Source organism: Danio rerio, chromosome 1 (assembly GCF_052040795.2).
Source record: "Danio rerio strain M-AB ecotype USA chromosome 1, GRCz13ab, whole genome shotgun sequence".
Lineage (NCBI taxonomy): Eukaryota > Metazoa > Chordata > Actinopteri > Cypriniformes > Danionidae > Danio > Danio rerio.
Window position 1 is genome coordinate 23,226,400 of NC_141021.1, and position 23,417 is coordinate 23,249,816.

The 23,417-nt window shown below is 34.7% G+C and overlaps 1 protein-coding gene across 1 annotated transcript in view; it reads right to left on the minus strand.

Annotated features, from left to right (window-relative positions):
* frmpd1a (FERM and PDZ domain containing 1a) overlaps window positions 1-23,417 on the minus strand; it is a 53,152-nt gene that overhangs the window by 7,122 nt on the left and 22,613 nt on the right. Inside the window, exons 3-15 of the mRNA XM_087237123.1 lie at window positions 21,190-21,327; window positions 20,922-21,085; window positions 16,759-16,861; window positions 14,927-14,972; window positions 13,283-13,387; window positions 11,703-11,798; window positions 8,556-8,681; window positions 7,019-7,138; window positions 4,701-4,837; window positions 4,227-4,350; window positions 3,830-3,922; window positions 492-674; window positions 268-412 (exon numbers count right to left, since the gene is read on the minus strand). Of these exons, the coding sequence (XP_087093249.1) occupies window positions 268-412; window positions 492-674; window positions 3,830-3,922; window positions 4,227-4,350; window positions 4,701-4,837; window positions 7,019-7,138; window positions 8,556-8,681; window positions 11,703-11,798; window positions 13,283-13,387; window positions 14,927-14,972; window positions 16,759-16,861; window positions 20,922-21,085; window positions 21,190-21,290 (1,543 nt within the window). The 5' untranslated portion in view covers window positions 21,291-21,327. The remainder of the gene's footprint in view (window positions 1-267; window positions 413-491; window positions 675-3,829; window positions 3,923-4,226; window positions 4,351-4,700; window positions 4,838-7,018; window positions 7,139-8,555; window positions 8,682-11,702; window positions 11,799-13,282; window positions 13,388-14,926; window positions 14,973-16,758; window positions 16,862-20,921; window positions 21,086-21,189; window positions 21,328-23,417) is intronic.

Genomic DNA, 23,417 nt, shown 5'->3' on the forward strand with positions numbered 1-23,417 from the left:
AAGCTCTTTCTGATTCTGATATCTTCATGTTCAATGTCAATTGCTAAGAACCCTTATTTGGTGCTGTTTAGAACCACTTTTCCTAACAGTGTAGGCACTTGTAAGATACAAACTCTTTTAAAAGTGTGAAATTTGCTTTATAGCATGTTTTATTTTTAGACTATTATTACATCCAGAATATGTGAGAGGTGTGGAGTGGAAGTGAAGTTCTCAGATTCTGCCAAAAGCATGGAAGCAAATCAGTATACAGACAAATAGACTGCGTACCCTCTTCAGTTGATATCCGGTGACTCTTTGAATTAGGTGACCAGGGAAACACACAGATCTGGGGGTCCACAAGCAGTTTGCAATATCCAGCAACCAGACACGATAAATCTTTGGCTGCCACTGATTCCATCAGCAATGTTATCGGCTGAGGAAAAGAAGAGTGTGGCAATGAGAAAGAATAACAGAACAAAGAAAACGTGTAGAAATATATGTTTACTGTATACCTTGATATCCTGGAGGTAGATCTTGACCAGGCTAACTCTGTCAGACTCGGGTAATAATTCCACTCTGGTGATGCAGCTGAATTCAGTGAGTGTTGTCATGATGCTCAGCTTGTGATTGATAACCTGGCTCACTCCATACTTAGCTCCCACCAACAAACTCACCGTTGACTCTCTGTCCTGCAGCTAGTTAAACAGAGAGGGAACGAATGAAACAGAGAAACTGACATTTTCAAAAATTCACAGAAAAATGGGAATAAACGAAAAGGGGTTTATCTGAATATTTTTAATTTACATTAAGTAATCTTCATTCATGCAAAAAAAAAAAAACTATTTGTACAAGGTCAAGTTGTGATAGACTTGGTTATATTACTTTATTTTTTATTACTGTTATAGATTTGTGTGGAATGAGCAGAGAATCGCACAGTGGGTTCCATTCGGAAGGGGTCATCCCTATGGCCTAATACCTTTAGAGCATGGGTCTCAAACTCATGGATGGCCGCAGCTTTGCACAGTTTAGCAACAACCCGAATCAAGCACAGCTGATCCAACTAATCAACATGTTCTAGACGACTAGAGAATATTAGGCAGGTGTGATTTGCAGGTGATTGGAGCTAAAATCTGCGGAGCTGTGGCTCTCCAAGAATTGAATTAGGCCGTACTCACACTATGTACAGTTGCCTCGAACCGGGCCAAAGCACGCTTGTCCCCCCTCCCGTCTCCCACGATGGCCTGCACTCACATTACAATAACTAGTTATATCGGTTTAGTCCTTAGGGATGCGGGGACACGCAGACAGATATTTCGGAGGACAGATCAGCCACTTTTGACGCTTATAAACAATCATAAAGCCCTCGTGCTGCAGGAATTAGAAGGTTTGCTGAAGGTGTGCAGCTGTCGTGCAGTGAGGGGTTTGCGTATTTAATAAACTACTGTTTACTGAACAGTAAGAATGATTAATAAATCCATATGAAACAGTCCCTTAAAAGTCACGTCTCGCTTTCAGTTTCGGGCTTTGGCGCGTTTTGCACTCACACACAAGCGACCACGCAAAAGCCCAAGTGAACCGCGCTCAGGCACACCTCTTCCAACCGGGCCAGGGCCGGCCAAGTGAACCATGCCTGAGCCAGATTCAGCACACTCACACTTCTCAAACAATCCGGGAAACGGGCCTGGGCACGGTACAGATAGCATAGTGTGAGTAGGCCTTTAGAGGGTCCCTCTGAAGGGATTAGAGCAAGGATGGGCAAACTCAGTCTTGGAATGGTCATGTAGACTTTTGTTCCTACACTAATAAAACACACCTGAACATGATAAAATGCGTTCAAGATCACTGGAAAGATATAGGCAAATGTGTTTTTATAGGGTTGAAGCTTAACTTTGTAGGAAACTTTTGAGGATGTATGGGCAAATGTATGCAAGAGCTAATCTTTCCATCTAATTCTGTAAAATAAGGATGCTCAATATACATACAAATGCAAAAGGAGACATTGGAAAATTACACAAAGTGTGGCAGCTTTTATTTGATAGCTGTAAAATCAGGACTGGCAAAACAAGGTTTTGGTTGTGGTTGAAAGTAGACAAGCTCAACATATTTTATACCCCCATTTTCACCTGCATTTACTATTTAGCATTACACGCGTGATTATATCAACACTTATAGATAATTTCACCTCATTGGGCTCAATTTTTTTCCCTACAAAAAAAAACAAGCAACTTGTTAAAGCTTCTAAATTAACCACTTTCATTATTCAATCGAATGCACTTCATTCATGGTCCACTTAGTAGCTGTTGGTTACCCTTCCCTATTCTTTTGTTTATAATACTTAATTTATTAAAAAATTTTTACTTTCTTGTGTTGATAATACAGTTAAAGGCTCTACAAGGCAATTGATATTAAACAAATTCATGATATTGGCCAGACAATAAACTCCTTCAAATTTATAACATTTTATTAAAATTAAACAAAAAAATGTAATTAAAAATGTAAACTTCAAAATTATAAAATTTGTATAATTATAATTGTATATCCAATTCACTTACACTGCATATCTTTGGACTGTGGGGAAAACCAGAGCACCCGAAACCAGTGGCCGTCTTGTTGTGAGGTAACAGTGCTAACCACTGAGCCACCACACTATTTTAATTTATTGTACCAGTGTGTAAGACTATAGCTATGTTTCCATCCCAATATGCAAATTAACTTTATGTGCAAAACTAGAATATTGCATAAAAGATGTACAAGTAAAGCAGCACGAGTCAAAGCAAACAAAATTGTCACTTCCTGATTAAATGGCGCCAAATATCAACAATAAAAACTGAATTTGCTGTGGTACGAGAAGCTGCATGAATCTTTTTTTCATTTAATAAATGACTTGTGCCTCAGAAGGCAATCCTGACACGCAGTGAACGTGCGGTGGCGTTTGAAGGCGTGAGACGCGGAGCACAGACACTGTTGATTCTGAAGGTAATTAAAAATATATTAACACTAATATTGAATCGGTTAAGATGTTTTAAAAAGACCAAACAACATTGCAGATGTTTTATAATGTGCTCAGCCTGCTGGTTTATCCATTTACGCACATTTTTATCATCACATGATCTCTTATAACTAAATCACAAAACCTTTTTTATTGCACATACAGGAATTTGTTCGTTAAAATTTTATTTATTTTCGAGTAAAAAGTTGATCCTACTCAGTTATGCGCATATGTTTTATGCACATTTTCAAAATTTATGCGCGTCTTGCCATTTCTATCAACCATTTTTTATGCGCATGTACAAAATGCACATAAAAATAGGAGGATGGAAACATAGCTACAGTTGCAGCATGTGTGTTTTGAGGCCTTGTGTGTGATGTCTGAGGACAAGGTTTGGTTTTTCAGCAAGAGTGTATGGTTTTGAGTGTAGAGCTTCATTTTGACCTGAAAATAGACTGTTTGGAAAATTGGGTGAGACGTTATGGATTTGTGTTTACTGTTTTAGAATATGAGGCACAGTTTCAAGAAATGTGTTTAAGCAATCGAGAAAAACTGTAATGTTAATATTTCAGACCAATACTATAACTAGTTTTGGTGCCCTGTGTGAGACCAACAAAATATCACTGCACATTTTTATCATGTGTCCAAGGAAGAGGTTAATGGTTTGATCATTTGCATTCTTCTCACTCTCTTAAATGGCAGTTTGGTATTAATGTTTGAGCAGTAACAAAGCAGATGACAGAAGAAAAGCCATTGCATGTGTGAATCAATGTGATGTACATTTACTGGGAAAATTGTTACAGCACTTTAATGGATTTCATGCCTGAAAGTGGCTATTAAGATGCAGAATACATCTCTTACCATCATAGTGGCGCTAAAAGCTTTTCCTCCATATGACTTGAGTTCAGACATCTCATTCATGTAGTTCAGTCTAGCTTGATCCACTGAGATCATCTATGAAAATGGTCAACATGTGGGAACATTTTTAAATAAACTGAATTAGTACAGTACAAACAGTTTTGTAAAAGCATATTTTACAGACCATGGCAAAACTATGCTATTCTTTCAGGGAAAACCAATGTTACATGGATAGAGTATCATTAAGTAAGAGGGTATATCAAGATGTAATATGTAACTATTAGAGTATTACGATACAGTACACATCACTTTTAAAATTGTATTTTACAGTTATACAGCACATTATGGATGATTTGCATTCATCCACACAATTTAAAAAGTAAAACACACATGCACACACCTTTTGCTTGGGCTCCTGAGACAGAATCTTTTTCATGTGGTAACTGATGGCTTTCTTTAAGTCCTTTTCTCTCATGTTGCGCAGTAAGGTGTGGGACACAAAGCTTTCAATACCCCACTCCTTCCTTCAGACAGAATAAATACAGACATACAAACTCTAAATAACACACTTTAGGACTCTATGATAAACAGGACCCAAAACATACGTGTTAAAAAAAATCATAGCTATATGATTGCTGCTGTGCATCCCTGTGTGTGAAGTAAGCAATGTGTACATGTGTTTTGGACCTGCCTAAATATAATATAATATAATATAATATAATATAATATAATATAATATAATATAATATAATATAATATAATATAATATAATATAACAAGCAATCAAACGCAACATCAGGGTTTACTAAGTTCGTGAAAGTAGTATGGACACTTACTGTACAGTATGGCATAATGTTATTGCATGTGTACTCACATGATAGCTTTAAGTGGTGTTTTAAGGGATTGTCCACTGCTGGCTAGCTTTTCCTGTACATGTAGAGCAGCCAGTCTGAGAGCTGTATTACATTTCATCTCTACAGCGAATCTCTCCTGTAATACATCACTCACACTCTACACACACACAAATAGACACACGTTTATTCACTCATCTAGAAGATGACATAGCATAAATGCTAATGACTGACTACTAACTATAAAAACAATATTTACTTTATTTTAAAATAAATAAATAAATAAATAAATAAATATATATATATATATATATATATATATATATATATATATATATATATATATATATATATATATATATATATATATATATATATTTGCTAGTTAGCTATTTATTTAAGTTGGCATAAAATCAAAACTCTTCTTATTTCTATATTTATAGTAGTAGTGCTTATTATAAACAATGACTCTGTGCTCTTTATTATTTTGAATATATAGGGCAAACTATAAGTGTGGCTCCTGTTTATGCCCTGCTTTCAAGAGAGGCAGGGGTTTAAATAAATATGGTAAGATTCTGTCTGTAAAATCTAGCTCCCATTTTTCTTCATGCATCAAAACATTCTGACAACAGCCGACAGTGATTTAGTAAGTAAGTGGCAGGTCTAGCTTGACCGGCACCAACAAACCAAACCTCAAAACTGACTTCCCGTGCCTCCCCCGGGAAGATGCCGCCCTGCCTGAGGCCCCGTTTACACTAGTGCGTTTTAGTTTGAAAACGCATAAGTTTTGCTACGGTTACGCCATCCGTCCACACTACGCCGGAGTTCTCGAGCGCCGAAAACGGAGCGTTTCGAAAACGCTGGAGAGGCCGTTTTCATTCTGAAACGCTGCAGCTCCGTCTCATTGTGGATGGGGAAAGACGGAGACATCTGAAAACGGAGGCAGGGCTGCAGACATTCGCCTCTCTGATTGGGGCTTTTCCTCAATATTAAGTAGCCCACACACAGTTCAGTCCTGAATCTTCTCCGTGTAAGTTCAGACTTCGCAAGTTTGATCAAGGCTGCATCTCTTCTTCTCAGTTTGATATGGAAAACATACCGAGGACACACGTCAATCTTCACAGGGAACAGTGTACTTTATAACTTCATTCACATCACCCTGGCTACGTTGTTTCACTTTCTCAACAATAAAATGTAAACTTGATATAAGGAACTGCCTATTTTTATTTTAATATTAACAACTAAACAGACAGCAGAAATGTTGAGGCGCCGTGCTGCATGAGCGTCATCTTCACTGTGTGGATATTTATAACAAAACGGAGCCGATAACAACTGCCTCCTTTCAATTTCAGTGAAAATACAAAACATACCCTCTCTTTTGCTGAATATCAGTTTTAATAATCGATAATGGCCATTATAAAAGTATAACATACAATAAGTTTATACATTATAGGAAATAAAGGCAAGCGATCAGTCAATATACAGAATGTAGGCTACGTGGTTACATTAATCATTAACTTATCTTTGCGCTCAGCCAAAACACGTTACCTGAGAACAAGTAATAGATTCCAATGACCAAAGTCAGGGAATATGTCGTTAGATAAAGACAACAAGATGAATGATATATCACGTTTAATAAATATAGTGAGATTAGATCCAGCGGGAGATGCTTGATGAGAAGTCCGACTAGCAGAGCTCTCATCTGGGTAGATGGGCTCCAGCGATTGCCAAAGTGTGTGTGTGTGTGGTCACGTGATGTGCGTTTTCAGCGTTTTGGTGTGGACGGAGAGCAGTTCAGAAACGCTGGGTAAAACACGAGTGTGGATGCGGATTGTTTTCATTCTAAAACGCCGTTTTAAAACTAAAACGCACTAGTGTAAACGGGGCCTGAGTCCATGCCTAAATTCACTGTTGGTAATCCTCTACAACTTAGTAAAACTGACATTCAAATCTTCCTCTTTCTTTTAGCACCAGCAATCATATAGATTCCCAAAGGATGAAATCATGCACCGCCCTTAATTTTTTCCCCCACTTTAAAAACCATTTCAGTCAAATATATATCATGATAAAGGAAACTTCCTTGAACTTAACTTCCATTTCATGCTAACTTTAAGTATAAACCTGTGTGTGTCCTAGTGTCTACACTAAGAATGCAAACAAGCGTAGTCTTTGTAATACACCAAAGAATATTCATATAATCAGAAAACAATCTAATGCCCACCATTTGTAGTGCTGTTTATAAAATATAGATGGATGTGCATTAGGGTTAGATATTTCCTTACAGGGGTACAATCATTAACTAGTGGTTATAGCAGGAAACTAACATGAAAGAAACACTCACCTGTAAGTACAGATACTCAAAGCCCACAGGATCTTCTGTAAGCATGCTTTTAAAGTCTCTGGGTAGAAAACAGACACGGAACAGACACCTGTAGTCATGTGTCTCCTTTTTTTCAACCACCTGTCACACATACAAAGTAAATTAGATAAAAAATTACACTGTACGTCAGCCAATTAACAATTACAAACGTGTGTAAAAAAAGTAGTAACTAAACTCTTTTTAAGAATGCTCTCTTATACATCACGGTTTACTCTTCAATATGGTGTTCCATGTAGAAAACAAACAGGGATATGAAGAGTGTTCAAAAGTTATGCTCCTTAATATTTATGGAAAAAGCATAATATATTTTGGTTTAACATTGTTTAATGAATAGAATGTTCAAAAATAATTTTTAAATAGAAACTTTTATAGGATTATGTGTGTTTTTGTCAATTCTATCAAATTAAAGTAATTGAAATGTAATGAATAAAAGATACATTTACAGAAAAACAACAAAAAAATTTTTAAAACGTTTGCAGATCATAACTTTTTCAGAATGATCTTGTTTTATGCATGCCAAGCCAGTCATTTTGTAAGGAAACAGTATATAAATCATAAACCCAGGCCAATGTTGAGCAAAGCAGTACAAAAGCAGTTTTTTTTAAATCCTTGTTTCAGTCTGTCATAGTATTCAGTTTCATTTCTTGTTCCACGCTGTTAAATAGCAAATGAAGTGCTATTTGTATGCCCAGTGTATGTACTGGTCTGAAAACAAGGTTTTTCAGACACAATATTTTGTTATTGTTTTATTATTATTTAAAGAGTGTATTAGTAATATGCACTTATAGGCAAGTTAAACAAAGCAAGTCTAATATATCTACTAAATGACATATCTACTAAAGACAATATCAACTAAAATATTACTTTACAAACTATTATAGTATACTGTATAAATCATATAAACATATTAATATTAGTCAATAATAATATTAAATATAATTATTAATATAACATTTAACGTATAAATATTGCATAAGTAAATAAATAGACTGAATAATGAGGTACAAATCTGCTGATTTCTGCATTTGCATATTTTGTGTGAGCCTACTTATTACACAGGATATTAAGTAATAGCAGCACAAAAACATGCCACATTTTTTAAAAATGAAAGCATTGAAATGTATAAAACTATTATGGTATGTCCTATAGATGGTCTCCACATATACTTTAACCTAAGTAGGACAAGTGAATGAGCAAAAGGATTTGTTCGTCCATATGCTGTATGTTTTCTGGAGTACATAATAATAATAAGTACTGAAAATCTTTTGGACGAATTTTATGATTTTAAGAGCCAATGTTCTTACATTGTCACTTTTATAACTCCACGAGTTTCTAGGATAATCTTAATAATATTTTTTAAATAATTATTTATAATAATTTTATATAATAATATATTTGTTTATGAACAAAAGAACAGTTTTGCAACAACATGAGGTTGAATAAGCCCTAACGTACTGATGTGTATTTCTGTTTGATCTTGTATGGTGTTTGTGTGTACCTTTTGAATAATCTCTTCCTCATGCAGTAGATAGAGTTTGCTTATGCTGTATTGTTGTTCCAGTACTAGGGAGAAGTGTTCTATACGGGTTATTGACAGTTTCTCCTTCAGAGTCATCACTATGTCCTAGAGAAAACACAAAGAGGTTATATTAAACGTTTAGTTAGAGGACATTAGTACACAGAACAGGATAAATGATATTATACTGAATGAATATCATTGTCCTGTTTAGAGTACTTGCTCTGCCATTCACATGTGTAGTCATTCAGTTTGGTCAGAAAGAGCACTTCACCAATTATATTTTATTTGATAACAAAACAGCAAATTAAAATGATAGTAGTTTTATACACATTTTAAACAAACAAAAAAAAAACAGCTTGTCGTTTTCAATATAATTGCAATCATTTATTTTATAACAAATTTAAAGGTGACCTACTATGCCCCTTTTTGCAAGATGTAAAATAAGTCTCTGATGTCCCTAGAGTGTGTATGTGAAGTTTCAGCTCAGAATACCACACAAATAATTTTTTTTATAAATCTTTGAAGCTGACCCTTTTAGGCTTTGATTTAAACTGTGCCATTTTGGTGACTGTCACTTTAAATTCAGATCAGATTGTGCTCCCAGACCTTTTTTCAAAAGAGGGCAGAGTTATTAACAGCTATTCCTCAGCATAGCAGCAGATTCAAAAACTGGACTAAAGCTCTGCTCACACTGTGAGATTTCAGCCATGATTTTGTCATCTTAGACTAATTAGGGAAATGCTAAAAGATTCCTGAATTCCTGCGCTATTATCTGTGATCTTAGATCGTTGGTTTGACACGTTCACAGACAGCTGCTTAATGCCCGATGTTATCAGATTTTTTCTCAGACACTATCCTGCAGTGTGACAACAGCTGAGATGAGCGTCAATCCAAGAACAAATAGGAGCACTGTATCTGATGACGCAACCCATGCGACAATTCAAATGACCACAGGGAAACGTTAAAACATTTTTTTTTCTTCCTGGTTTTATTATTGAGACACACTGTGTGCAAAATTGCTGCTACATATTGTGTACATTTGCTGCGAGGAATCATTTCAGAAGACCAGATAGTGAATGTGTCACAGATGGATGACGTAAAGCTCTGTCATCAGAGTTGGCATGTCTTCAGTGTCGTTCAGTCTGACTTAGTGAAAGCTGAGATCTTACAGTGTGACATGGGAGCCATGTTCGTGCAGTCTGACATGATATAATTGTTTAGGATTATAAAAAATGCTAAATGTGAGCCAGCCTTAACATTATGTCTGTGAAAAAGAAGTGGCTCAGAAGAAGGTAGGCTATGGAGACTACAGTGTTCAATTGTACATCCTAAACTCCACATTTTTAAGGTCTCTTAGTCACTGAAATTATCTTAATCAGGTACAGCATGAAATCTTTAGCGGACGGCTGCTTCTCACTCAGGACTGTTTATGCTAATAAGGAAGAGATCATCACTAAGAGGAGTGACTTTCCCCCTCTGATGACATGTACGAAGAGAGAATGTCAATCAAAGTGTTGCTGCTTTTGCAGTCTAAGGGCTTTATTATAACGATCTTGGCGCAAAGTCGAAAGCGCAGGGCGCAAAAGCATTATGGGCGTTTTAGAATCCACTTTTGCTATTTTAAAGACAGAAAAATGTGGCGCATGGTCTAACAGGGTTGAGCTTATTCTCTTTTTGAGAATAAACCAATCATGAGTGTCATCTCTCATCCCCCTTAATAGTCAGTTGCATTGCGCCATGGTGCATTTGCTATTTACATGGCGGACTTTGTAAGTGGAAAAACTGAACACTTCACTAGAGAGAAAACCGTTAAACAGACCATCTGCAGAGCAAGAATGAGAGAATAAGCCTCCTCATTCTGTACATTCACATTCACTTTCTTTAGTGTATAGGGAAACGTGTTGTACGCACAGACATCCATTAGCCTACATAATTAATTTTGTTTGTTAAACGCAAAGATTTGTGTCAAACTATTTCTAAATCCAGTTCTAATTTCCAGCAAACTAATAAATGAACAATAATAACAAAATGTGGTCAAAAAACTTGTAGTTATATCCAAACACACATGCTATGCCCCATATGGTCCAAAACCTGACAGGTGGACAAATCTAAGCTTGTTTTTAATAAAACAAATATAAATAAGAAAAAAATAAATAATACTATTAATAAAAAATAACATTATACGAAAGCAAATTGCCATGAACAAACTGAAAAATCCCCCCGACATGATGCAAGCATGAAGGCAGTGGTTTTTATATTTATGTAGAAAGTAATAACTTTACCTTAATATCTTTTACCTTTAATTATTTTTCATTTGTAAAGATATTTGCGTATTGTTGTACATCGTGTGTGTATTAAGCAATGTGTAAGGGAGGCATACAACTAACGCGCTCTGCGCTGGACTTTAGACCTGCTCTCAGCTGGTCTATTGCGCCGACTATTTTAGTTCCTCAAAATAGCAACGCACCAACAATGCGCCCTAAAATGCATCTTATTTAGACAGAAACACCCATGAGTACACAAAATGCCACAAATGGATTTGCTATTTAAACAATGTGGTGGAAAACAGGAAAATTAGTGTTGTGCTGGTCTGAAAATAGCAACACGTCCTAGAAACACGTTTTACGCCTTATTGTGCCGGGTGTATGATAGGGCCCAAAGTGTTGACTGTTTTATGAAGTGTGATTGTAAAAAAATTGAATAATTGTTTTAGAGGCTGGCTGTATTTTCACATACTGTTGCCACACAATTGTGTTTAAGTCCCTTATAGAAGTGATTTTTGCATAATATGCAAAACAAATTTCCCTTTTTACATAATATACTCTTTTAAATGTAATTTAAAAATGTTTTTTGCTCCTGTGTTGAAGCTGAATTTTCAGCAGCCATTGTAAGTACTGAACTGATACATTATTATTTTAATTACAGTAAAAAATATATACTGCTTATTATTTTTGGAAAAATTACATTTTCACGCAAGGCTATGTAACATATGTATGTTTTTTAATATACATATATATGTTGTTATATGTATTTACCATTGTACTTTAAAACCATATTTCATGCTGACCGAAAAATCCATCATAACTCATTACATTAGTGACATTATAGTGAATGTGTCTACATTACCTTAACAGTGGTTTTAGATTCAAACTTGAAAGCCTTCGTTTGGCCGTTCTCCAGATAGACCTTCAGAACATTAGGCAGGAACAGCAGAGAATTGCCCTGGAGGTCAAAGATCAATATATGAACCAAGGTCAATAGACACGCATTTATAAATATAATATGTAAAATAGATAATATTAATAGCAATGTTAGCATATATGCTAAATTATTAAACAGCAGTCTCTTTCAACAAAGTGTTGAAACTATTGTTTAATTAGTCATATGGGAGCTACTTAAGCTACACTTTGTCACTACATGTGTTTTTTTCTGATGGGATAGTTATTAGATCGTGAAAGGGACAGAGGTAAATGCCCTCCAAAACACATTTGAGACAGATTTTAAATCCGATCACTCAAACCACTTCAGGAGGTCGTCTGGGATGCATTCCAGAGGAAACTGGACAGGTCTAAATGCATCAGGCTACTGAAACCACATATGGAAATTTTGCTTCTCCCAAAACTGTAACAATAGCCCACGTTTTTTTGGCTAAATGAACACCCGAAAACAGTGCAAATGCATACGCAATGAACTGACACAGCTGACAGTTTGAGATGTTTGTTTAACTCAAAATAAAACACATCAGTGATTCAGCATGTACATTTAACAATTTTAAAGAGGTTTAACAGGTATTTATTAGGTTATAACCTTACATTTTGTTGAGGGCAGTGAGTCTACTACACTTTGATTCTGAATGACCATTTAAATTTCTGTCTTGCTTTGTCTGGTGCAAACAGCAAATAGTGCTGTTAGAACACAGGACACAATGTAACCTGCTCACCTAATGTTTAAGTTCGTAATATTTATATTATTTGCTAATCAATAACCTCATATAGAACTCTATGAATCTGCATCTTTTTTCAGAGTCTGCTACTGTCCACCGGAGGTCATGGTCACATGCTTTGAGAGCCTTTCCGAATGAATGAAATAAGAGCTTTTCCACCAAGGCAACCATGAGTGTTTGAATATAAACTTGGCTAAAATGGCATTGGGTGGGTTAGCAGAACCAAACAAAGACATTGTTCTGGCACGTAACACATTTTCAAAGCAAAATATCTGACCCCAGCATTGTTTTTCAGATAAACAACAGTGTTTTCTTGGCTTTAATGTTGCTTTAATGTCTGCATACATTATGGTGTTTTATGCTTTAGAAGAGTCAAAAACTTAAATGCAGCACCTTTAAGTTGAGGGAAATGAACACTATTTAAATAAAAGGTTTACTCAGAAATGTAAAAATGTTTGAACTTTTGAGTTGTTTTATTAGGATGCACCATCTTAAGGCTGAAGCTATATTATGCATTATGTCAGCATATCTGCACACAGATTATGATTAATGGATAATTGAATAATTAATAAATTACTGATAAATTGACTGAGATTTCACTTAAGACATGGTAGACTGCCAAAGCCTTTTCTCAGAGCCTCTCTATAATCAATATGCACATTTGTTCATGTTCTCTCCTTCATTTTCTTTATTAATCATTTTCTCTATCGAATTTGAATGTGAATGCTCCATAACACAGAGTAAATTAATAAATGCATCACACCTGTGAGTGACCGTTGACAACCACCTCCTCTGCAAACCTCACTTTAACAGGGTTGGACTTCAGCTTGGCTCTCTTCTCTGGAGTTATGAAGGACGACTTTGGTCCCTGAGACACAGTAGATAGAATTATGGCACAATGTATAGAGCAATCAGTAATGCAGCATATCAACAAACATTCAAAAATACAGGATTGCTTTGGCGATCATGTTATCTTGTGTTCTAAAATGATAACCTGATGCCTATGAGAGGATTCTGGGAGGTCATTTTTTGGTGACATTTTGATTAATTTAATTTAATTTTCTTTTCAGCTTAGTCCCTTTAATAACCAGGGGTCCAGCATATGTTTTACGCAGCGAATGCCTTTGCAGCTGCAACCTATCACTGGGAAACACCAATAAAGTTTCATTTGCACACATACACTATGGACAATTTAGCTTACTCAATTCACCTCATGTCTTTGGACTTTGTTTTGTTTGTACATTATATTAGGGCTGCACATTATTGGAAAAATCTGATATTGTTATATTTTATTTTTCTGTAGATCAAGTCAAATATATTAGTTTTGTTTTAAATAAAATAATAATAATAATAATAAGGCAAAATTAAGAGTTTTTCCTTAAAACAATTCAAATTATCCAAGTGATACTTACTGCAGAGCCACTTGGGCAGAGCTGAGCTCCAGCAAGGGGGAGCTTGAGCTCCAGCTCCTCTTTCCTTGCACTTCTTCTACAAGTGATGTTACTGGGTTTGGGGTTAGGGGTGGGGTGGATGTATGCATTAAAGCAGCTTATGGAAGGAGGAGTTGGAGCTCAAGCACCCTCTCATTGGAACCCAAGTGGCTCTGCAGCGAACAGTGTCTCAAATTATCTGCAATGGGGTAAGTAAAATAATCTTGTTTTTGCTTTGAAATGTAGACATTTGGACTAGGAACAAAAGACAAAAATTCAAGTAAGTTAATGTTTGGGTTTTGTCTTGTAACATATCATATAATTTCTGTATAAATACAGATATTTAAATATAATTCTTTAGCTCCTGTTCAACTATAATCCAAACTCAACATTGTATATCTTGCAATGTGACTATTGTGGATGCGCACATTGCAGTATCAATGCTGAAACAATATAATGTGCAGCCCTACACTATATACTAATTTAAATGCATGAACAGAATACACCAAGTACTTTACTCATATTAACTCTTTTACAAAAGAAAGAATGTTTCAAAAATATAATGTCATAATTGTATTAAAGATAAAATATTTTAAATTAAATATATAAGAAAACAACTTTAAACAACAACTCAATATAAAATATTATTTCAAAGCATCTTTAAAGAAACTGATGCAACATAATAAGCAAGCAAGCAAAATGCAAACTTGCTTTTAACATGTCTATCGCAATGAATGACATTTTAATATTTCACCCATAAAATATTGCATGCATAATTAATGCTAATTTCTTATAATTAAATTCTTTATTTAATTATTCATTCATTCTTTCACTCATTTATTTCTATGCTGTCCTTTGCAGCCCACATGGTCATCATATCGGCTTGGTGCCATAATGCAGTCAAACACCACATCCTCCTGCCCATGCCCCAATGGAACAGTGAAAGAGAGAGAGTCTGTATGCACAAATATACTTACCAATGTATTTCTCAGGACAGTCAATATTACTGTGTTCTGACATTCTCTAAAAACAAATGAAAATGAGTACAGTAGATTTAGTGGAACAGAGATCTGAACTGAAAATACAAATTCAAATTAAATTTGGGCACATGAAAGTAATATAAAATACTGGGTAATACTGGACATTTGAGCAGTCAGATATAGCAGATTTTGTAAATCTGATAGGGTGAGTGTCAATCAGCTTCCTAATGTACAACATCAAGAGTAGAATTTATGAACAACAGCAGAACTGATCATGGTCGCATTTTTATGTTTTAAAAATACATTAAATAGTTTGATGTTTCGAGGACCAGCAAAATTTCAATCATTAATCGATTGTTAATGTTAGAATGTTATGTACTTGTCTAACAATGTTAATATATGGTTTTATATATATATATATATATATATATATATATATATATATATATATATATATATATATATATATATATATATATATATATATATATATATATATATATATATATACATACAACAGTGTTTTTTAAGTCTCTTGTGTGTCCTTATTTTGGTAAGTTGGTTTAAATTTTGTGCTTAAGCATTTCTGTTAAAGTCTGTGTCAAAATCTAAATTTAAATTGTTTATTTTGCTAGGGCACATTGTCATTGTTTCTGTAAACATTTAATCCATGTAAATTAATCCATTAAAGACATGTTTGTTTTGGTAATCTTCAATACATTTCTGACCATTTGCTTCTGTGTTTGGAGAGACCATTGATGTTGGACGGCTTCAGCCATGATATTCCTAACCACAGCCCTCTTGCCATTAGTTAACTATGAGGGAAATATGTGCAAAAAGAAACCCAGACCCCTAATCAATCTTCTGTTTTAAGTGGAATTACATCAACATACTAAAATTAAAGTCTCAGAAATTTGCATACCTCACTAACTTTAAGAGAGCACATTAAGCATTGATGCTCCATGATTCATGGTAAATAACAGGACTTTTGAGGAAGTTTTATTTTGATTCAGTTGAAGTTTATTTGTGTCACTATCACCAATGATCTAGCCTGTGCAAATAGATGAAGAACTACACATTTGCTACTATATGAAATACAACTCCCAGAAGTTTTTGCACTCACTCACCAGTTCCTAACTCCCCCTGGTTACACACACATAGCTGGAAGCTCATGTACGACTGATTACTAGGACTATAAAGACACCTTATTCACACAGTCTTTGCTGAGTCTTGTAAACTGTAAGTGAGAATTTCATTTCCTTGTCCTGCTTTCCATATTTTTTGAGCTTTGCTTTGTTTATTGTTTTATGTTGTTCTGTCCCAACCTTTCACCTGTACTCTGACTCTGCTTTTGGATTATTTGCATGCTTCTGAATGTGCCTTTTTTGACCTTTGTCTGCCTATTGATTCTCTTAATAAACTGCATTTGGATCCTCACCTCTGTTGCAACCCAACTCATTACCATTTGTATATCGCTTTTTACAATAGTTATTGATTTAAAGCAGCTTTACAAGAAGAGCACATTATTACAGCAATGTTAGGGTTATTAGTTGCCATAACTTTAATAGTTATTAATAACTTTCACTGATTAACTAGTAACTAATTACTAACTAGTAACTAATTACTAATAGTTTTTAACAGTTAGGAGGTTAAAAAGTTATAAAGTATAAAGAGGATGTCTATGTGTACATGTTCAATGGAGTGAACGTTTCTGTGCACTTGAAAAAAATTTCAATTTGGACAGCGCTTAAGATGTCTGAATCGTTGATCAGTGCCCTATTAAATGAGAGAGCTGATTGAGACACACCCATACACACACAGTAACATACCTGATGATGTCAGCGGCCTGCTCTGTAGAAAGATCTTCAACAGTAATGTTGTTTATTTTGAAAAGTTGGTCACCAGGAACCAGCTTTCCATCAGCAGGGCCTCCTATTTAAAAAAGGCAATCATTCATGACAATTTAGCTGTCAGTCTGTTTTAGAACTAAATTGTCATAATTTCCATTTAACCAAATTTGTTGTTCTAGTTAGTGGTTAGTTATTTGGCTGTGGGGTAACCAGATGGCTTCAGCTATTCTAGGGCTTCCTGCAACCACTTTAATGTGCCAAAGCAGTCAGCCAAAATGTTGCTGTACATGGAGCCAACACAAAGGTTTTAACACTCAAACCTGTGATCAGGGATTATTTATAAATTTGTAATCTGGTTTCAAATTGCTATAGACCCTAACACTTTACATGAAAGAACCAATTGTTCTAATTATTAAACAAATCAAAGGGACAGCCTAACCAAAGATTGATAACTTAATCATTATTTACTCACTCTAATATAATAATAAATAATATAAAAATGATGCGTGAACCATCCATTGTTTTTAACTGGAAAAATAAATGCTGTAATTGTAAAATTGTAATGACGTGAATAAATCTGACCACAAAACCTGTTGATGTTTGTTGAAATTGAGATTTATATGTGATTTGGTCTTGCACTGATGTACGTTTATAGTATTGGACGATATTTAGGCAAGATATGATTATTTGAATATTTGGAATGTCTAAAAATCTAAATATTGAGAATATCACTTATGTCCAAAATAAGTACTTATAATACTATATATTTATATTAAAAGTACTATAATAAGCAATACATATTAATAATCAAAAATTAAGTTTGGATATACTTACAGTTGGGCAACATGGCGGCGCAGTAGGTAGTGCTGTCGCCTCACAGCAAGAAGGTCGCTGATTCGAGCCGTGGCTGTGTCAGTTGGCGTTTCTGTGTGGAGTTTGCATGTTCTCTTTGCGTTCGCGTGGGTCAGTCCAAAGACATACAGTACAGGTAGGCTAATTTGCCAGGAATTAGGTAGGCTAAATTGTCTATAGTGTATACATGTGAATGAGTTTGTATGGATGTTTCCCAGAAATGGGTTGCAGCTGGAAGGGCATCCACTGCGTAAAACATATGCTGGGTAGGTAGGCGGCTCATTCTGCTGTGGCGACCCCTGATTAATAAAGTGATTAAGCCCAAAAGAAAATATATGAATTAATGAATGAATATATTTACAGTTGGAAATTTACCAAATGTTTTCATGGAACGTGATCGTTTTATTCTAATGATTTTTGGCATAAAAGAAAAATGAGTAACTTTGACCCAAATAATTCCCAAATTTACCAAAAAATACCCATGTGACTTAAGACCAGTCCAGAGTCATAAAAACTATACAAATAAAAAAAAATTAAGTGAACTATCCATACAACATTTTAAACTTTTGTTACTGTAATAATAAAGTAAAAAAAAAAGTTCAGTATATAAACAAAAGTTAAAGTCTTTAACGGGCTATATGCACAGCTATAGTTTTTCAGCCAATGATGAACATTCTGTAAAAGGTTTAAAAGAAACTGTATTTTCAATAATCTCCTTATTTAATAAACATGTAGAAGAAAAAATAATATTTAATGCAGTGTTTCTTTTTTGGTCTGATACCCACTTTACACTGAATCTCAGCCAGGCAGTGAAGATCGCTGTTTTTTTTAAAGAAATTGAATGGAAATTAATCGGAAGCCCTAGGGCTAGCTGACTGAATTTAAAAGTCTGTGTGCAACTGTGCATATACCCCATTTGTCAGTAAATGTTTAAATAACTCGTTAATATTAATAAATGCTATTTATTAGCATTGTTCACTGTTGAAATAAAAAGCTTAAATAAAAGCTTATTGTAAAAGCAGGTGTTTTTTTATGCAACTACTTGATAGGTACTATTTTTGAAGATTTAGAGTGATCTGGCTGAAGTTTCTTTGAACAATAAAAGTATTACCGCAATTTCCTTTATTTTTGCAATAATGGAACCTTGTTTTGTAGCTTATGCAATGTAGCTGTTTTATTGATTTTGATGAAGGCTTTGTGTGCTGTGTAATCAAAATGTATCTTACAAAATGTAAATCTTTGCAAGGTTTTTTAAATCCGCAGTTTACGGCCAGTGGCTCTCTGCCTGTTACCCTTGTAAATGTATTCACAGCATCTAATGGAAGCTTATTGGAAGTCACAAAGTTGAGCCTTCAAGGTAACCAAGTCCACCTGGCTAATATCTAGTGCTTAGCTTCAGTGTGTTCATTCCACGTGAGGAAGAGAGGCTGCCAATAATTCAGAGCAGTATGGGCATCAAATTCAAAATATAATATATTATAGTGAATAATATTTTAAAAAGTCTGATTATTATATTCATTCATTCATTTTCTTTTCAGCTTAGTCTCTTTATTAATCAGGGGTCACCACCGCAGAATGAACCGACAACCCACACGAACACAGGAGAACATGCAAACTCCACATAGAAATGCAAACCGACCAAGCCGGGGCTCAAACCAGCGAACTTGCTGTGAGGTGATCGTGTGACCCACTGCGCCACAGTGACGTCCTAATTATTTTATATAAATAAACAATAATTATATACACACCTGTGATATAATCCTGTCCTTATTTTTAAAACAAATTTTTAATGATTAATTAGATAAATATTTTTGAAATGACCTTTGTTGTTAATACAAGGTTAGAAAATCTAAACTAGTGGTCACCAAACTTGTTCCTGGAGGGCCGGTGTCCAGCAGATTTTAGCTCCAACTTTAATCAAACACACCAGATCAAGCTAATCAAGGTCTTACCAGGCATACTTAAAAAATTCAGGCAGGTGTGTTGAGGGAAGTTTGAGCTAAACCCTGCAGGGACACCGGCCCTCCAGGAACAAGATTGGTGACCCCTGATCTAAACACTCTAGCTGTGATAAAACCCACTGTGCCTTTAACAAAATAAAAAAAAATCACAAATAGCATGCTATTTTTTATTTACTTCTGTCTAGGCATGGGACGATAAACAGTTTCAAGGTTTACTGCGGTTTGAAAGAGTCAAGGTTTTAAAACCGCTAGAATTTTCTGATATAACGTTCCTAAGGTATTTGTACAGTTTTAATTTATTTATTTATTTTTTGCAACTATTTTATTTAGTTTGTTAAGGCAACAGTATCTCCAGCAAAAAATCTAAAGCTACTGTTCCAAAATATTCAAACTGTTTCTTAAAATAAAATATATTGTGTTCAACGGAGGAAAAGTTTTTTAGAACATATTTTAGAGTAGTACAACACCATAATACTGTAATATTTTTATCCAAGTTTATCATACGTTACAATATTGTACAATTTCTTGCGGCCCATGCCTGTCCTGAGTAATAGATTTTACATAAAATATGTTTACATATCCAAGACAAAATTATTTAAAAATATTGTTAAAAGTTTGTTAACCCTTGCTTATATCTTGGAATAACTGAAAAAAGGGATTGAGAAAAACTGTAGGTTCCTGGGGGGTGAAAACTTTTAAACAGGTTGAAGATGTCTAGTTTTTTCTTACTTTGTTGAAATATCATTTAGTATTGCCCTTCAGAAATAACATAAAATACTTGCTTGTTTGCCAAAAGACAAATAAAGTACTATTTACCTTGATCCTCAAATTCCAAAAGATTTTTACCCCCTGTTCTTAATGCATAATGTTTCCTTCTGGACCATCAGTGAGGGTTTGAACAGTTGTATTTACGACACTCAGTTGTTTAATTGTCAACATGAGCAAAAAGATGGATCTGAAAATCATAATCACTGCTGTTAAGGGTTCAAATATGCAAAGATTCCGGAAAACTGAGGCATTTGCAGGACAAGGAGGATTTTTCTGAAGAACAGCAAAACAAAGGTCTCGTAAACAAAGAAAAACCAAGTTTTAAAACTTCAGAGGTTATTTTATTCATTTTTGTTATTTATTTATTGTCTTGTCAATTATATATGTAAATATCTTTTATGTAATATTTCTTATTCAGAACAGTACTCAACAAAAAAAATAATAATAATAATATGCAGTTTGTATGACATCTCTTGTTAAACTTATTAACATGCTGCTTGAACGTTCACAAACTTACTGCAATATATTAACAAAATGTGGTGATTGTGTGTGTCACGTTACCTTCTGTCACGTCCAGCACCTGTGGTGGAGTGTGTGTTGATACGGTAAAGCCATGGGAGTTAAGGGTGGTGTCAATAGGGATTTTAACAGTGACTCGAAGAGTGCAGCACCTCTGCTCCTGAGAGCCATTGTCAGTAACCTGTCCATCTTCTAATACACGCTCTCTGTGTACAGACAGTGTGTGTGAGAGGAAGATACAGTAATCTTGTTTAAATACAAAATAAAAGAAAATGTTTTACACCATACAATGTAAGAAAGTAAGGGTTACCGGCTGATGGACTCTCTGGAGCGGCGAAGCCAGCGTCCCACCACCTGCTCTACTCTGCTGGTCCTGCGAGATGGTGAGCGACTGCGGTCCCGCTCCTCCATTTAGCTAAACACTGAGTAAAAGCTCACCATTGGACCACTAATTAGTGAAAAGAAAAAGGGTAAACATTAAAATGTTTCAATTTACCTTTCAATCAACATCTATCCATCCATCTACACTGTAAAAAATGCTGGGTTTCACCTAATTACTTCATGTTGTCCCAACACAAACCGATTAAGTTAAATTACTTTAAAAAATTTAAGTGAATTGAACATAAAACAATTAAGTTGTCCTATCTATCTATCTATCTATCTATCTATCTATCTATCTATCTATCTATCTATCTATCTATCTATCTATCTATCTATCTATCTATCTATCTATCTATCTATCTATCTATCTATCTATCTATCTGTTTGTCTGTCTGTCTGTCTAATCTATCTATCTGTTTGTCTGTCTAATCCGTCCATCCATCCGTCCATCCGTCCGTCCGTCCGTCCGTCCGTCCGTCCGTCTATCTATCTATCTATCTATCTATCTATCTATCTATCTATCTATCTATCTATCTATCTATCTATCTATCTATCTATCTATCTATCTATCTATCTATCTATCTATCTATCTATCTGTTTGTCTGTCTGTCTGTCTAATCTGTTCGTCCGTCCGTCCGTCCGTCCGTCCGTCCGTCCGTCCGTCCGTCCGTCTGTCAACAATTAAGTTGTCCTATCTATCTATCTATCTATCTATCTATCTATCTATCTATCTATCTATCTATCTATCTATCTATCTATCTATCTATCTATCTATCTATCTATCTATCTATCTATCATCTATCTATCATCTATCTATCTATCTATCTATCTATCTATCATCTATCTATCTATCTATCTATCTATCTATCTATCTATCTATCTATCTATCTATCTATCTATCTATCTATCTATCTATCTATCTATCTATCTATCTATCTATCTATCCGTCTTTCTTAATGAGTAGATTAATTGATTAATAGTTATAACAAATTAACATTATATATCTTTAAGAATTTATTTCGTTTGATTTATGGGGGAAGGTGGGTTCAGAACAAACAATGTTTTTTTTTTTTTTTTTTTAGAAAATTTTACTTTCATTTACAGAAGACACTCACTATTCAGGGTAACAACAATAGTTTATGTAATTAAAGACAAACTTGTTAAGTATATTTAGATTACGAATGATATCCCTAAAACCATTTGATATTAATCCTTCGTCAGCAAGATGTTATTAATTTAAATACAATTTCAATACAACCCATAACAGACAATACTGAATGTGGAAATTATTGAAATAGTTTAAAATCTGAAGAAATCTTCAAATATTTTAGATCAAAGGTCATTAAATAACAACAGGTTATATGCTGTATATATGTTTTAATTTCTAATGTATGGTCTTTTAATCTCTGCAAAAAGCCGATATAATATCTCCTTTGGTCAATTAACTAAGCAAAATAAGCAAAATTGTATGTAGATGGTGAACATCTGTGACTGTTTATAACATTTCTCTACCCACATCCTGTATCATCATATAAGACTGCACACTTATTCAGGTTGAGCATTTACAGTATACTCATAATGGGCAAGCAAAATTGTGTGTACAGCAGTACTGATAATGTGTGGTCACCTTATTTTTTTATTACAGTGCTATGAAAGATTGTTTTTATGATGCAGTTTTTATATATTGTGTTCATGTTGCAGCATTGCTTTTGATGAAGGGTGCTTGTATCAAATATGCCCCACTAGGGAATGTGAGAGACAATCTGGAGCCACATGGTCAAAAGAGAAGGATCAACAAAGACAAAGAGGCAAATAAAATAAACTGTGACAAAAAAAAGCGAGAGGGAGATCTCAGGAGATCATGAGTCATGAACACATTATGTTCTCAGATTTCACAGGATTGTGATCTCACTTTACATTTATTTTACTGCTGTCGGCCTCGTTATCACTGCTGCAAACATCATATCAAAGGCTAGCATAATTCTGACTGGATGCGCAATAGTGACATGCCCACTTTTACAACACCCTAGAAATAATTATATGCTTAAAAAACTAAACCAACCAGCAACTTTACAACCATTAATTCATTGAGTATCGCATTATGGTACAAATGTCTCATGAGAACCTTCACATTCACTGCTCCTGGATGGTGGAATG